The sequence below is a fragment of the Elaeis guineensis genome, chromosome 10 (genome assembly GCF_000442705.2).
Source record: "Elaeis guineensis isolate ETL-2024a chromosome 10, EG11, whole genome shotgun sequence".
Lineage (NCBI taxonomy): Eukaryota > Viridiplantae > Streptophyta > Magnoliopsida > Arecales > Arecaceae > Elaeis > Elaeis guineensis.
This window is the reverse complement of record NC_026002.2, coordinates 21,323,492-21,337,868: the sequence shown is the minus strand read 5'-3', so window position 1 is coordinate 21,337,868 and position 14,377 is coordinate 21,323,492. Positions and strand designations below refer to the sequence as shown.

Genomic DNA, 14,377 nt, shown 5'->3' with positions numbered 1-14,377 from the left:
TGAGGGAGGGAGAAGGAAAGAGAGGAAAGAGAAGAGAGAGGGAGGGCGGTGGTGAGTGGCAGTGCCGACTCGACTTAAAAAATAAAAAAATAACATAAAAATGGGCCGAAGCCCTTGTTTGGAACCATGAAGGAGAGAGGGCTTCGACAGACAGCTTCACTTACAAAAATAAAAAGAAAAAGGGGCTTGGGCCCCTTTTTCCTTTCGAAATTGGGGCTCCGCATCTGTTATGATGCACGGAGGATAGAAGGCTTTGAAAGCTCTCTCTCCCCGTCCTTGGCCTTATTTCGATGGCCACCATGAACTGCCGCCCTCTCCCTCTCTCTCTCCATCCCTCTCTCTTTCTCTCCCCCCTCCCTCTCCCTCTCCCTCTCCCTCCCTCTCTTTTCTTCCTTTCCCCCACCCTTGTCAATTTCCCTATCAGTTCGTGCCGGAGCAGCACATCATGGGGGTGTATTATATTGTACCACCAGCCTATTGGCATGGGTGTTGGTTTTGATATTGCTGACCTTGATCTTGATGATACCAATTATTTTCAAAAGCATTCTAGTATTTCAAAATAGAGTTATAGTAATAAATGTACTTACTGGATATGTACCATAAGATAGTTATTAACTATTTGGATCATGGTTCGCCGTACTATCCCACCTTGTATGGGGTATACTATACCCTACTGACACCATACCGATATGTCGTACTGCCCCATACTGACACTATCAACTGTACTGTATCGTATATTGACACTATAATGGAATTGTATTGGTATGGGGTCTGGTACCATCCTACTACCGTGTTTGTATGTGGTTTGGTATGGTGCGAGATGTTGTACGGTATGGTATGGTACGCCTCAGTTACCTGCTATCAAATCTGTTTGTATATAAATACCAATGTAAAACCCTAGCCATCATCTAAGCTACCCTATTTGTCCATCACTCCCAGCCTCCCACTTGATTGAGACTGTTGAGGATGGAAAAACAGAGGAAAAGCAGCCGCTCGAAGCCTCCTACCCAATTGACACTCCTAATGATGGAAAGAACAAAGGAAAAGCCGTCGCTTCAAGCCTTCCACCTGATTGAGATTCCTAAGGATGGAAAAAATAGAGGAAAAATCAGGTGAAACCATACAAAAAATCAACAAAGACAGACAAAAAAAATAAAATGTAAGACCTTTTCCCACATAGATCGATCTTCTTCCCCGCCTTTTTGCTTCTTGTTCTTTTCATTTCATTCTCTTTTTTGGAGATCTGTCGGGAAGGAGAGCACATGAGGGAGATCGGAGGGGTTTCCTAGGTTTTGGTTGGGGTTTTTCTCAAGCATATGGGATTTTGTGCGAGTTGTGGTGGTGTTAGTCCCTTGAGGTTTTGAGAGCTTAATCTTGGTAGAAGCATGATATTTTGTAGGGTTTGGGGATTTTTGATCGAAATGATTCTTCTCTAGCTACAAAATTTTCAATCTATGGAGTTCCATTTGGATGATAATATGAATATGATACCAAATCCATGGTGTGAGACTTGGCCAGTTCGGGTATTCGATAGGTATACCAATTTTAAATGGGACGGGTTTGGGATTTTTGGTTAATTTTGTAATTGGGTCCGGGATGGGTTCATGTAGTAAGATTTTTAAACCGGTTCGGATAGGGGTAGGGAAAATTTTGCAGGTACCCTACTCGTTGCCATCCCTATTAGGGACAATCTCGATCATATGTGCCAGTAGATATTCCCCTTCCTTCCTTTCTTTCTTTCTTTTTCTTCTATCTTCCTTTATTTCCTTTCTTTTTCTTATCCCTTCCTTGATTTCTTTTTTCTTTGTTTTTTCTTCTTTCTCTTTCCTTTCGAATTCTTGCCTTTCTTTCTGTCTTTACTTTTTTTTCTTCTTTCTTTTCACTTTTTCTTTTTGTTCATCTTTCTTTCCTTTCTTTTCTCTTTCTTCTTCTCTCCCTGTATGGATGGATTTCAAAGTCCCAACCCCATCTCCATCCCATTTCTCACAAGAACCGGCTGGGACTGCTAGGACACCCTCCATGCTGTCGGAACTTCTTCCGTCCTGTCGGAACTTGAAACTTTGATTTCCACTCCTTACAACATAATGCAGACAACAGTGACTCCAGCAGAATTCTAAGGCAAAGCAGTAACACATATCTTCACAGCAATTACTAGGTAATTCACAACATCGTTACACTAGGGAAGCCTCTGCTCTTAGAGCCTCTTTCTTCCTATAAATTGGTCTTCTGGCAAGTCCCACTATAGGTGTAGTGAAAATTGGTTTTATTGGAGCTTTTGACCAAGATCGAATGTTGCTGCCATGGGCTTTATCATAAGAGATCAATGGCTGGCCTTTGTTACTTGGCTGAGAGAATGTTTCAGTTTGTTCAGTTCCAAGTATAGAATTGGTTGCAGCATGAAGAAGACTTACAATTTGTCAAATATTGGGTGCAAGGAATGTTTGGTTACGAGGGACTCAGAACTCTTATAACATGGAAGTCTGATGGAAGAAAGAGAGGCTTGAACTGCCATCCAGTGCTTCTTGACCTTTGGCAGATGATTAGTGACTTGGTCTCTTCAAGTTTCATATGTATGTCGTGAGGTAAACCTAGCAGGTGACTGGATGGCTTCTCATGCTGTCAATACTCTTGAAAGTTCTGTTTGGCATGATGTACCAAATCATGACCTGGCCTTTTTGGTTCAGTCTCATGCTATGGGCTGTAATTATGCTGGAATGAAGTAATTCTAGGATCTCCACCCTTATGCCTATCAATGTAAAATTCAAGTTATTTTGTTTATGCTGCTTTGCTTCAAGAAGGTAAAATTTAACTACCCTAATGAAATTGCCTTTAGCTAGAGGTTTCTTGTACAGTTGGACTTATATGAAAAAACAAGAACAATCCTGGTAAATTAGTACAATGAGCAAGGACATTATGATGAAATGAACGAATTGATTTCTTCGAAGAGTTGACAACATCTTGAAAAGAAATATCCTAGAGCATTAGGATTGACTTATCAGTTGTGAACTCCATTTCTTTGGAGTACTGTAGATGAATACCTTCTCCATTAGGCTGGGTAAGATAAATCAGCTCCAATTATGCTAGGCTTGCTATTATGGGAGGTGTAATAAGTGATGATAATGGAAACTTCTCTTAGCTTTTGGCTACTAGGGGAGCTATGTAACTACTAGCCATATGATGCAAATTACCTTGATCAGTCCAATTTAGCATATAATTTTGTGGCTAATGATACAAAATGTACATCTTGTGATTTTAATAGGCCTTTTTCTTTTTTTCATTCTAACTAATTTCTTAGACAGAAGAACCATTGCCCCATCACAGTGTGACTGAAATGCAACTAAAGTTAACTTACTAGTACTCTAATTGTTAAGTATATTTTCAGTGACTACAGGTTTACATCAAGGGTCTATGCTAAGCTCATATCTTTTTGCACGATGGATGAACTTATCGATGATATTTAGGAAGATGTGCCATGTTGTATGTTATTAGTGGAAGAAATACTATTGAATGGTTAAAAAAAAAAAGAACTAAATTAAATACCATATTAGACTTATGGAGGAGAGCTTTAGATGATAAGGCTTTAGGATCTTATCATATAAAGCTCTCCTCCATAAGTCTAATGACCTAAAGATTAGTAGAATAGAGTAAATTTAATGAGGATGGAAATGAAGGTGCCAGTTAAGACTGATGACCAAGGGATGTTAAAAAGTCACCAATTTTGCTACTTAGGATCTCATACACAAAATAATAGGAGATAGATGAAGATGTATGCAATGAAATTAGAGCTGGTTGGAAGCAGTGGAGAGTTGCATCTGGAAAATTGTGTGGTAGGCACATACCTTGGAGACTTGAGGAAAAATTTTATAAAACTATAGTAAGGCCTGCCATGTCTAGCTGAGATTGCTGGGTAATAAAGAAAGTACATTAAAGCAAGTTGGATGTAGTAGAAATGAGAATGTTAAGATGGATGTGCGGTAAAACTAAGAAGGATAAAAATGAAAAGTGAATATATTAAAAGAGCCATGGTAGTTGTACAAATTATAAACAAAGTGAAGGAAAATAGATTTAGATGGTATGGATATATACAACGGAGATTTGAGGAAGCTGTAGCTAGGAGAGGTACTTTGGTTTGTGTTGAAGGTGTTAAGAAAAGGAGGGGATTATCTAAGGAACACAGATGGATGTTGTGAAGAAGGATATGGAGACACTTGGAATCACATTAAAGATGGTCTTAAATTGGAACACTTGGCAAATGAGGTTGCATAAGTGGACCCTAGATAGTTGGGAAAAGGCTAGATGGTTATGTTTTTTCTATTGTCACATATGCACCTTGAGAAAAAGCGATCTCCTATGTTGTTGGAAAAATAGTAGATAATTCTAAAATACATTCAAACATCGAGCATAATGGAACTCTTGACAAATAGAAAAATACATTCTCATCCTATGACTCTTGAAAATAATTGATCTTTTCGTTAGGCATATAATAAGTTGTTTCAAGCCATGAAATTTTATGTTAAGATTCTGGGATGCTAAACAATTTTAATTTTTTTAGAGTTAATACGCAAAATCAATGTGTTTTCTATCATCAAAATCAAACAGCTTGAAATCCTTGGAGGGCATGTATGGATATCTAGATTTAGTATTCAAGGGATACCTTCATTAATGGTTGTTAGTTGATTTGGTGTGTTATACTTGTCATGTAATAGTCAGACTCTAAATAATTCAGATGAACAACATTTCCTTTAGAAGGTTATTTTAGGAATCATGGGAGTGTTGGAAATCTCAATTAATAAAAGGCTGCAGGTTGTGTGCCCCTCTCATGCTCGTGTTATAATATGTTCAAGGACCCTTGGTCCCACAGGTTCCCCTTTTTTATTTATCATGGACAATTCCTATCCTTTATTACTGCAGGCATCACCAATGTTTCTCTGTTGCTTTCTCTGGATTTTTGGTACTTAAGCTAATGCTTTATCTCATTGTCTCCAGGGCTGTGTTGGGCTTTGCTTCACATAAAAAAAAATGTGTCCTTTTAAATGTCACTTATAGCTAACCAGATATTTTTGGCTTCTTCATCATAACCATCTTCTTTTGTCTTGCTCAACACAATATGATAAAACTTTCACAGCAGTCATGCTGATTGTAGTCTGCTAAAAATTAATTCTACTAAGAACTATCTGTAACTTTATGATGTTAAAACTTACCGGCCATTTCCTTGCTTTTTACTCATCGAAGGTTGCCTTTAGAGCACTTGTTGGTGTGGGATATCAAACGTTACAGAGTTTGCTCTTGGACTTCTGCAAGTGGCAATCAAGTGATGGACTTCTGACTGCACTTCTTGACATGCTTGTGGATGGGAGGTTTGACATGAAAGAGAGAACTGTTATAAAGGTTAGTAGTTTAAGTGGACTTCTGCTTCATATATTCACATAAATAATGATTTTCTGCTCACTTCATCTTGGTGTTCATGGTGATCTGTGATACAGTTGATAATGTCATTATAATGCTTCTGGCAGAAGCGTGTAAAATAGTAATATTGTGTCACTGATGTTACTAATTCTCCTAAGTTTTTTTTCCCCTCTTTTTTGTGCAGAATGAAGATGTGATTATACTTTTTCTCAATGTTTTGCAAAAGGTTTGCATGTTTTCTATACTTCTTTATCCTTTTTTTTTTTTTTTGTTTTTAATAGTGGACTCTAGTTTTTTAATATCTGCATATTCTGGTTGACAGAGCAGCACCTCACTGCAGCATTATGGACTTGATGTCTTCCATAGTTTGCTAAAAGATTCCATCGTGAATCGAACTTCATGTTTCAGAGCAGGAATCCTTAGTTTCCTTCTAGATTGGTTTTCTGTAGAAGAAAGAGAGGACATAATTTCAAAAATTGCTCAGTTAATCCAGATCATTGGTGGGCATAGTATATCAGGGAAGGATATACGCAAAATATTTGCTCTTCTTCGCAGCGAAAGGATTGGATCTGCACCAAAGTGCTCGCTACTTTTGACAAGTGTTCAGTATATGCTCAAGGAAAAAGGACCTGAGGCATTTTTCGAGTTCAATGGCCACAAATCTGTACGTTCTGGGAGCACATATTTCTTCCTATCCTTCATTTTTTTTGCTTTTGTTTGCATTATGATCTTATATTATGTCTCTTTTAACTAAGGGATTAGATGATTTTTTTTTAAAAAAAAAATTATAAATTATTGTGTTTGTCTATTAAGTTTTTTTAATCAAGCTCATCAGTGGTGCATGCAGTTCTAATACATTGTCCAACCTTATGTATCTATAATTGTCAATTAGGTAGTAATTTTTCTCCTTTATTTGTATTTGGGTGCTTACAAATTTGCCTGCTGCATGTTGGAGATTGTATCTTTTCTTGTTATGGAGCACTAAAGCTTTCTATTGTCCTTCTTTGTTTTTGGTCTGCCTCTATTTTAGTATCTTCATATAAGGTGTTGTATCACCGATGGTGGTATTTTATAGTGAAATGTATAAAAGGAATATTCGCTTTATGTTAGAATGCAGTTTGTTGATTGCTAGATGTTTGATACATACAAATAAAAATATAAATGTTCCTGCGGGATATGGGTACAGTACTATAGTATAGAACTGCTAGTATTGGTTGACTTAAATAAGCTAGAGCCAGTATTTTGCTGAAAGTTCAGTTTGTATCACTGCTATAGTAGTATATGGAGCTACTTTATTTTATTCAGGTTGCATGATTTGATGCAGCTGCATGGATGCAAATAATTGCTCTAATGGTGGTTGTTTTGTCCTGACTCATGGAATTACTGGTGTAGTTAATGCATGAGATCTTAAGCTGTTGTTGGGAGATCATTTGCACAAATTTAAGGGCCACACTAACCTCTCTTATTAGGAGCTTATACCAAGATTAATGCAAATCTGGCTGCTTCTATAGCTTTGACATTAGTAGTGAGCGAGGAAGGCCGAACCGCTGCTAGTTGCCACCGACATGCCTTTTTTTTTTTTGATTTTTAAGATATCTAATCGATTTCTCATGATTTCTTGAATGATTTTAAACTCAAATTGATGTTTGTTGATGTTATTTGATGTTTGTATCACTTCGGTACATCTGTGGTTAAGCATTTGATGCGGATATGAATTTGACATGATGTTATGTTAGAGGAGAACAATTTTGCAAGGATTAGATATTATTGAATCCTAAAATACTTAAATCAATTAAAAAATATATAAAAAAAATAATCAATACATATCAAAATTTAGAATCTCGTTGAGCGCTAATATCATTCATAAATATTTGGATCGTTTATATAATCTGGAAGAACATCAGTCCATTCCTCTAACCATGCAGCACTATAGTTGTCTATGCTCATCCCATAAGATATGCATGCTGGATTGTGATTTTTTTTAGATCTCTCGTTGAAGCTCTGGCTTTGAGAGGTATCCTTGGACTGATAGTATGGCTGTGGAGGGTCCTTTCGAATATACCGGTAGCAAAATCTGATCCGTAAGATGCTCCGGACTATATAGGATAGTCGTTGAAAGATGATTCCTTAGACGCACTATATTCATATATTTGTAGGGATCATAAGCTGCTTGTGACCGTGGGTAAGAAGATTTAGAATATAATGAATCTGGTACGTTCATGGATCCAATTCCATGTATGAGGTCATCTGTAGCTACATGGTATCCTGAATGACCTCGAGGAGCTTGTCGTCTGTATGTAATCATATCCTCGCGGGTTCTACCAGCTCGTGCATTATGGCCACTATCCTATGTGGCATCCATAAATTGGGACTCACTAGTGAATCGAAGTCCATGTTGTGGCTACGTCTCATAAATGGTGGTCTACTATCCTCTGCTCTCTGACTATCAGATCCATGATCATCAGAACTGCCATCATTGCTCTTTCTGGTCTCTGAATTTGAGTCAATTGGTCAACTGACTACTCCACCCTCTCCATCGAAGTAGCAATTGTCTTTTTCTGTCTTTGCATTGAGCAACTTCCTGGCCTCTCATCGTGCCTTGTGGGGAAGTTTGCTGTGGCTGATCAGTCGGAAGTTTGCTGTGGCTGAATGTTACTAGTTGCCTATTGTTTAGCACATGGAATGCCATACCGCCTGTATCGTACCGTATCGATCTCGTACCGATATGCCATACCGAAGCATATCGACATTACTATACCGTATCGAACCGCGTACTGACATTAAACAGAATTTTATCGGTATGGGGTCTAGTACCGATACGACGAACCTTGGTTCAGCATCTATCCGAACCTTACTGGCTGCAAAATTGGCTGGTCATGGAGATTGGAGGCGATCCTGACTCATCAAGCTTCGACTCATGCTGCTGGACCACATGCCATCGTTCATTGGATCCTTTTCATCATTAACAAAGTCATTCGCAGTCAGATCCAAGTACTTCAACTTAATTTTTTTTGAATACATTTTAGCTTCAACCTCAAATTGTAGTGAACATATACAAGATCGTTGAGGTATTTTTGTGTCAGACGATTCCTCTTCTTGCTGTGGATAAGGACGAAGGTCAACCAATTACACTCAGCCACTTAGGGAGACTGGTTAGGAGAGGATATGTATGGCAAGTTGCTTCAAATTAGGAGCCACCAATCTGAAATGGATCCACCATTCAGCTGCAAAAGCATTAAGATTGAACAAAATTAAAAATAAATTATATCATATTAGACTTATTAGTAGCTACATAATGTCAAATAAGAGTTGTCATTCATATATAATCTATCTGGATTTATCTTTTTTTTTTGCTTGTGATCGCCACATTAGTTCCAAAGCTATCAATGCCCTCTTTAAATATTTTCGTTTGTAAAACATATGTTTGTTATAATGTATTACTAGTTGAAGATACGGCTAAGTTAACAAAAACCACTCAATCTAACTTCTATGTACATAGCCACGATTTTTTGATTGGGTTCCATCTGGTATATCACATTTAGAAGCTCGTCATCCATTTCTATCCGAGGTACCGTGTATTGGAATCTTGGGTTCAGATAGTTGCAAAAAAATTTCAGAATTAGTTAGACATTTGGACAAATACAAAAATGGATAGATTTTTAGAGCATTCTTGATTTGCTACTTACCTGCTAGATGCGAGTTTCTATCCATTTGATAGTCTCATCGATGCTCAATGAGTTGAATGTAGTCATGGGCATGTTTCGGATCTGCCAATCTAATCAGATCCTTTGCTCTCTCCATTATATGATACTAGAAGCTATTTGGGGGTATCTTTCGCTGTCCACAGCTCGAAGCGCCTCATATAAAAGCTTGATAGCCTTCCTTATGTTGTCGGTCCGCCATCAGAATGTCTCATTACTAAATTCTTCATATTACTCCTCTTAGTGTCTGTCCTGGCATATCTACTCTCTTGCCACTCGAGACCAAACATTTGATGTAGGTATACTTTCTTGTCAATAAGACTATCAAGAGTCATATAATTCGTAGCGAATCGTGTAACATCTGGTCTCAATATGTCTTCCCCTGTGTACTGCAGCATCAATGATATGATCCATGTGTAATTGTAAATTAATCTAGTAATAGTCTGTGCTGAATCCACTATCTTCTATACTCTACTAAGCTTCCTAATGTCTATCAACATTAGATCGATACTATGTACAGTACATGATATCTAGTATATATGCAGTCGCCTCTACATCAGGATCTCTATGATTTTATATTGTGGCCTATTGTTGGTGATAACCTATATGATAATTTGCTTTTCAATCGGATCAATCACCTCCATCAATTTGAGGATATATGTGGCATCATGCACATGATCTGAAGCATCAATAGATTTTTGAAAAAAATATTTTTGCATTACAATATGTCAGAAAGTTGATGATGCTGTGTTTGGTAGGGCCAGTCCAACCATCACACATTACCATAAGTTCTTATGTCAGCCACTTATTCTGATATGATGCAATTCATTTTTGTAGCTTTTTGTTGTCAAAAAGCTCACTGTAAATGTTCTTCAGCCCTGGAGGATCTACATCTGGATTGGTGGTTTATCAATGCAATGGCAGAGGGATGATATGTGTTGCCTGCCGCATGCATTAGGATGTGGCTGAAATGAAATCATGATGTAATAACTGCAAACATATCCTTCTTTTTGTTTTTCTTCAGCACACTATCAACCCTTTATTGCTTGGAATCCTTGCTAGAAAGGTGTATAGATCTAAGTCATGGATAATGGCTCCAGTTGGAATCTCTTTAGAGGACTTTCTCCTAGTGTCAAAAGCTTTCAACATAGAAACAATATGGCTTGTGCCTTTACTGACGGGCTCTCTAATTGAGATCCTCTTAAACTCCGACTCTTCTGCAATACTGCAGAGTCCGACCACAACTCATAAATCGACAGTCTAAACTGATCCATGTCTGGCCAACTCCTCTAGCTGTCACTGATCTTTTGAGCTCGCATTAATGGCAGTATAGATTTGGGCCTCATTATTTGAAGCAGATGCTTTTTCTGACTCTATAGAGTGATAAGAAGGTGGCTGCGTGGCTTGGTAGTCCACCTTTGCCTTTTTTTCAAAGTATTTTTCTTTGCTGCTTTGAAATCAATAAAGTGCTGCATTAATTGGCAGACTTTTTGTGGGCACTTTCAGCACAGCTACATCAGCATAACCTCCAACTAAGTGTTTCTTAAATTTAGTTATCCTTTCTTTCTTGAACTCTATATTGCACAATTGTATTTTCAATGGTGCCGATCCAAGAGCATTTGCCTATGATTGCAACCAAGGTTTGCTGTATCGGTACCGAACGGCGTGCCGGTGCCGGACCGGTGCGATACGGTACCGTACCGACACACGGTATGCCTAGGCGTATCGGTCCGGTACCGGTACATAATTTTTTTTTCGATTTTTAATTTTTTTTGGATTTTTGAAGTTAATAATTGATAAATACAACCTCAATATGGCATTATATTGCATATTATTGACATATTTGGGTTCAATTTGGAGTTAGGTTGCGGTACAAAGACTCTTGATCCAAAATTTCAAACATATATTTATTTACATTATATTTCAATTATATCATCTTAAAACTAAAGAAAAAATATATAAAATACGCATTAAAATGTATCTAAATATTTAAGTACAAAGCACAATAACTGATATACGAACCTTAAGATGTACTCTGCATTTAATTTCTTGTCGAGTGTCTGTGATGCTCGTAGATGTCTGGATCATCAACATAGTCTGAAGGGATATCAGTCCAACCCTCTAGCCAAGCTGCACCGTACTCTCGAATATTCATCATCCCATAAGGCATCCTCTCTGGATTGTAAGACATCTCAAACCTCTCGCTAAAATTCTGACTCTGAGAAGTATCATCGAGATGATGGTACGGTTGTGGAGGAGCCCATCCAAATATGCCAGTAGCAAAATCTGATCCGTAAGATGCTCCAGGCTACATAGGGTAGTAACCACTAGAAGATGATGCCTCGGATGCACCATATGCATATGGATCATAAGGTGGCTGTGGATAATAGGATCCATAATGCGAGGATGATCCAGATACATTCATGGACCCTACACGTGCAAGATCGTCCGCAGTATATATATATATAATTAAAATATATGCAAGTATAACAAAACACGATAGTTTAATGATAATTAAAATAATTATATATAATTTTAAAATAATTTTAATAATTATTTTAAAATTTATAAATTTAAAATAAATATGTTATATGCTTCAAATAATATTTTTAAATTAACTAAAATATAACACTATTTTTATATATTTTTAATTTTATAATTAAATTTTTTAATTTAAATAATTAAAAAAATAATTTTTTAATTTCAAATATTTTAAAAAAAATTGAAATTAGATTTAAGTAGCTTGAATCATTCTAAACATGATTTTCAAACTCTAATTTTTTTCCTAAAATTTAATTTTTTTTATTTTTAAATAAATAAATATTTAAAATATTAAAAAAATATATAATTAAGAAAAATTAATAATTTTGGTGTTATCGTGTAGATCTTTCAAAGATCTATCACATATAATTAAATCATACCAAAATCATAAGATTTTGGCATGATTCTCCTATTTTTATTTTACCTCATTTTTATCCTATTTCTAACAACAAAAACAAAAAAAAAATATTTACTAACAAAATAACAGATTATCTTACTTCCGACCAAAGATCAGCCTCTTCTCAAATCACTCCTCCAATTTCACGAAATTTTGTCTTCTTTTCTAATTTTTTGGAGGTCTCAACGATTAAGTTGCCTATGGCCATGGGTGTTCTCTGAGAACTCTCAAAGAACACCGAATGCCTGGTGCTTATTAAAGCACCAGGTCCTCCCCCCATGTGAAGTGGGGCACGCCCATTTTTCTTTCCCCTCCTTTTCCCCAACCACGTGAAAAAGCCCCCACCTTCCCCCCTCTTCCCCTCCCCAATGTGAAATGGTCCCCTGGGTGGTACGGTTCGGTTCACCCCGAACCGACGGTGAACCGAGCTAAACCGCACGGTTCCGGGCGGTATGGGCCCGAACCGTACCAAACCGAGCAGTTCGGTGCGGTTCGGGATCGTTTTTTGAAAAACAGGCCCGAATCGGACCGGTAAGGGATCGGTCCGGCTCGGTATGCCCCGTACCGGGCAATTCGGCCTGGTACGGCAAACCCTGATTGCAACCAATATCCCACTTTGACTTCTTTCTTGATGGATCCATTGTTGAAGGTGGAACAATCACAGCAGTGCAGTAATTATATAAAAATAGTAAAATTTTGTTCTCCTAATTTTTTTATTTTTTTAAATAAAATTTATTTTTTTAAAATTTTTAAATTAAAAATATTATAAAATTTAAAATTTTTGAAAAATTAATTTGATCGTAAATCCATGTTGAATCCTATCATGGATGCTACATATATTTTTCTAAGGCAATGGGTATGCATGAAATGCTACTTATTTTTTAATTTCATTTAAATTTAGGTCTAGGCGACTATACATATGTTGTGTCGAAATGTTGGTAAACAAATACCTAATTTATATCGAAAGTAGCTTGCAAGCCCCTAAACAATATTTTAATTTAACAGTTAATTTTTGAATTATATATTTTTTAATATTTTTTATTTCGAAAATATATTTTTAATTAAAAATTATATACTTAAAAAAATTAATGATTTCAGTGTCATTGTGTAGATTATCTACAACATATAATGAAATCATACCAAAATAAAAAATTTTGGCATGATCTCTCTTTATTTTTTCAATTTTCATGGATTTTGAAGTTACCAAAAAAGAAGAGACAGAGGAAGAGGAGAAAGGGAAGTGGGAGATAAGTTCACGTACCTCGATTTGGTGAGTTCTCCTTTGCACCTTGCTTATATTGTAGAAAGAGGGGAAAGTTGTTTTTGGGGACGAAAATGATGGTAAGAGGTCTCTAACTTCTCTTCCCATAGTCTTTAGTGAAAAGTTCCTAATGTCCCATTCCCACTGTAGCCAATAGGAAAAAAAATGGGAATAGGGCCCTACCAACATGTGCCAAACTGCATGGTTCAGCCTGGTTTGGGCCGCTTTGGGCCTTGTGTCGATTTTCAAGATCGAACCGACCCAATTCCATACCGGTTCAGTTCGATTCAGCGAACCTACTCGGCTACAAGTAAGTGTGAAATGTGTATCTAGTTGGTTGCTCATCACTTTCCCTTGGGAAATGAAATATTCAATTTTGAAGAGATATTCCTTGCAATAATACTTGAGCTTTAAACAATTTACTGAACTCATATTGAACTAAGTGACAACTTCACTAGATGTGTGGCCTTGAGACAACCAATTGTGAAGAAATATCTTATGTTTTCCTGGACTTTGAATATATAATATGGGTAGTTATATTTTAAGAAGAACAGAGCTAGGTGTGCATATTCTATTAAACATATTTCCTACGAATCATGCAATTGCCACATGCTTGAAATCACCATGTATGTTTTGAATAAAAATAAAAAAAAAATGAGAATGTTATCTGGATCAGGCTGTTCGTTATGAATAAAGTATGCTTCCAGGATCAGTAATCAAAAATGAATGTTGAGATGAGCTTGTGATGCAAATAGAAAGGATTGCTTAGAAGTGAAAATTTAGGAACTGCACCACTAGGGGTTAAGTTATTGAAAAAAACCAACAAAGATTGTACGTTCATTTGTTTGTTTAAATATGAAATTGTGTGATTAAGATGTTGTGTAAATTAGTGTTATAGGCGAAGAAAATATGCTTTGTAAGATTATAAAAAGTGAAAATGAAATGGTGAGATGGATCTGTGGTACAAGCTGGAAGGAAAGTCCTAGAAATGGGTATAGGATTTTGAAGAGTTGCATCAATAGTGGGCCAATTAATGGAAGCCTAGCAAAAACTCTGTCCAACTACATGGTT

The 14,377-nt window shown here is 36.7% G+C and overlaps 1 protein-coding gene across 8 annotated transcripts in view; it reads left to right on the top strand.

Annotated features, from left to right (window-relative positions):
* The window catches only part of LOC105059782 (BEACH domain-containing protein B), a 116,465-nt gene that overhangs the window by 56,426 nt on the left and 45,662 nt on the right, over nt 1-14,377 (top strand). For all 8 annotated transcript variants that reach the window (XM_010943215.4, XM_019855596.3, XM_029260367.2 and 5 more), the window contains 3 exons: nt 5,233-5,388; nt 5,591-5,632; nt 5,729-6,070. In XM_010943215.4, the coding sequence (XP_010941517.1) occupies nt 5,233-5,388; nt 5,591-5,632; nt 5,729-6,070 (540 nt within the window). The remainder of the gene's footprint in view (nt 1-5,232; nt 5,389-5,590; nt 5,633-5,728; nt 6,071-14,377) is intronic.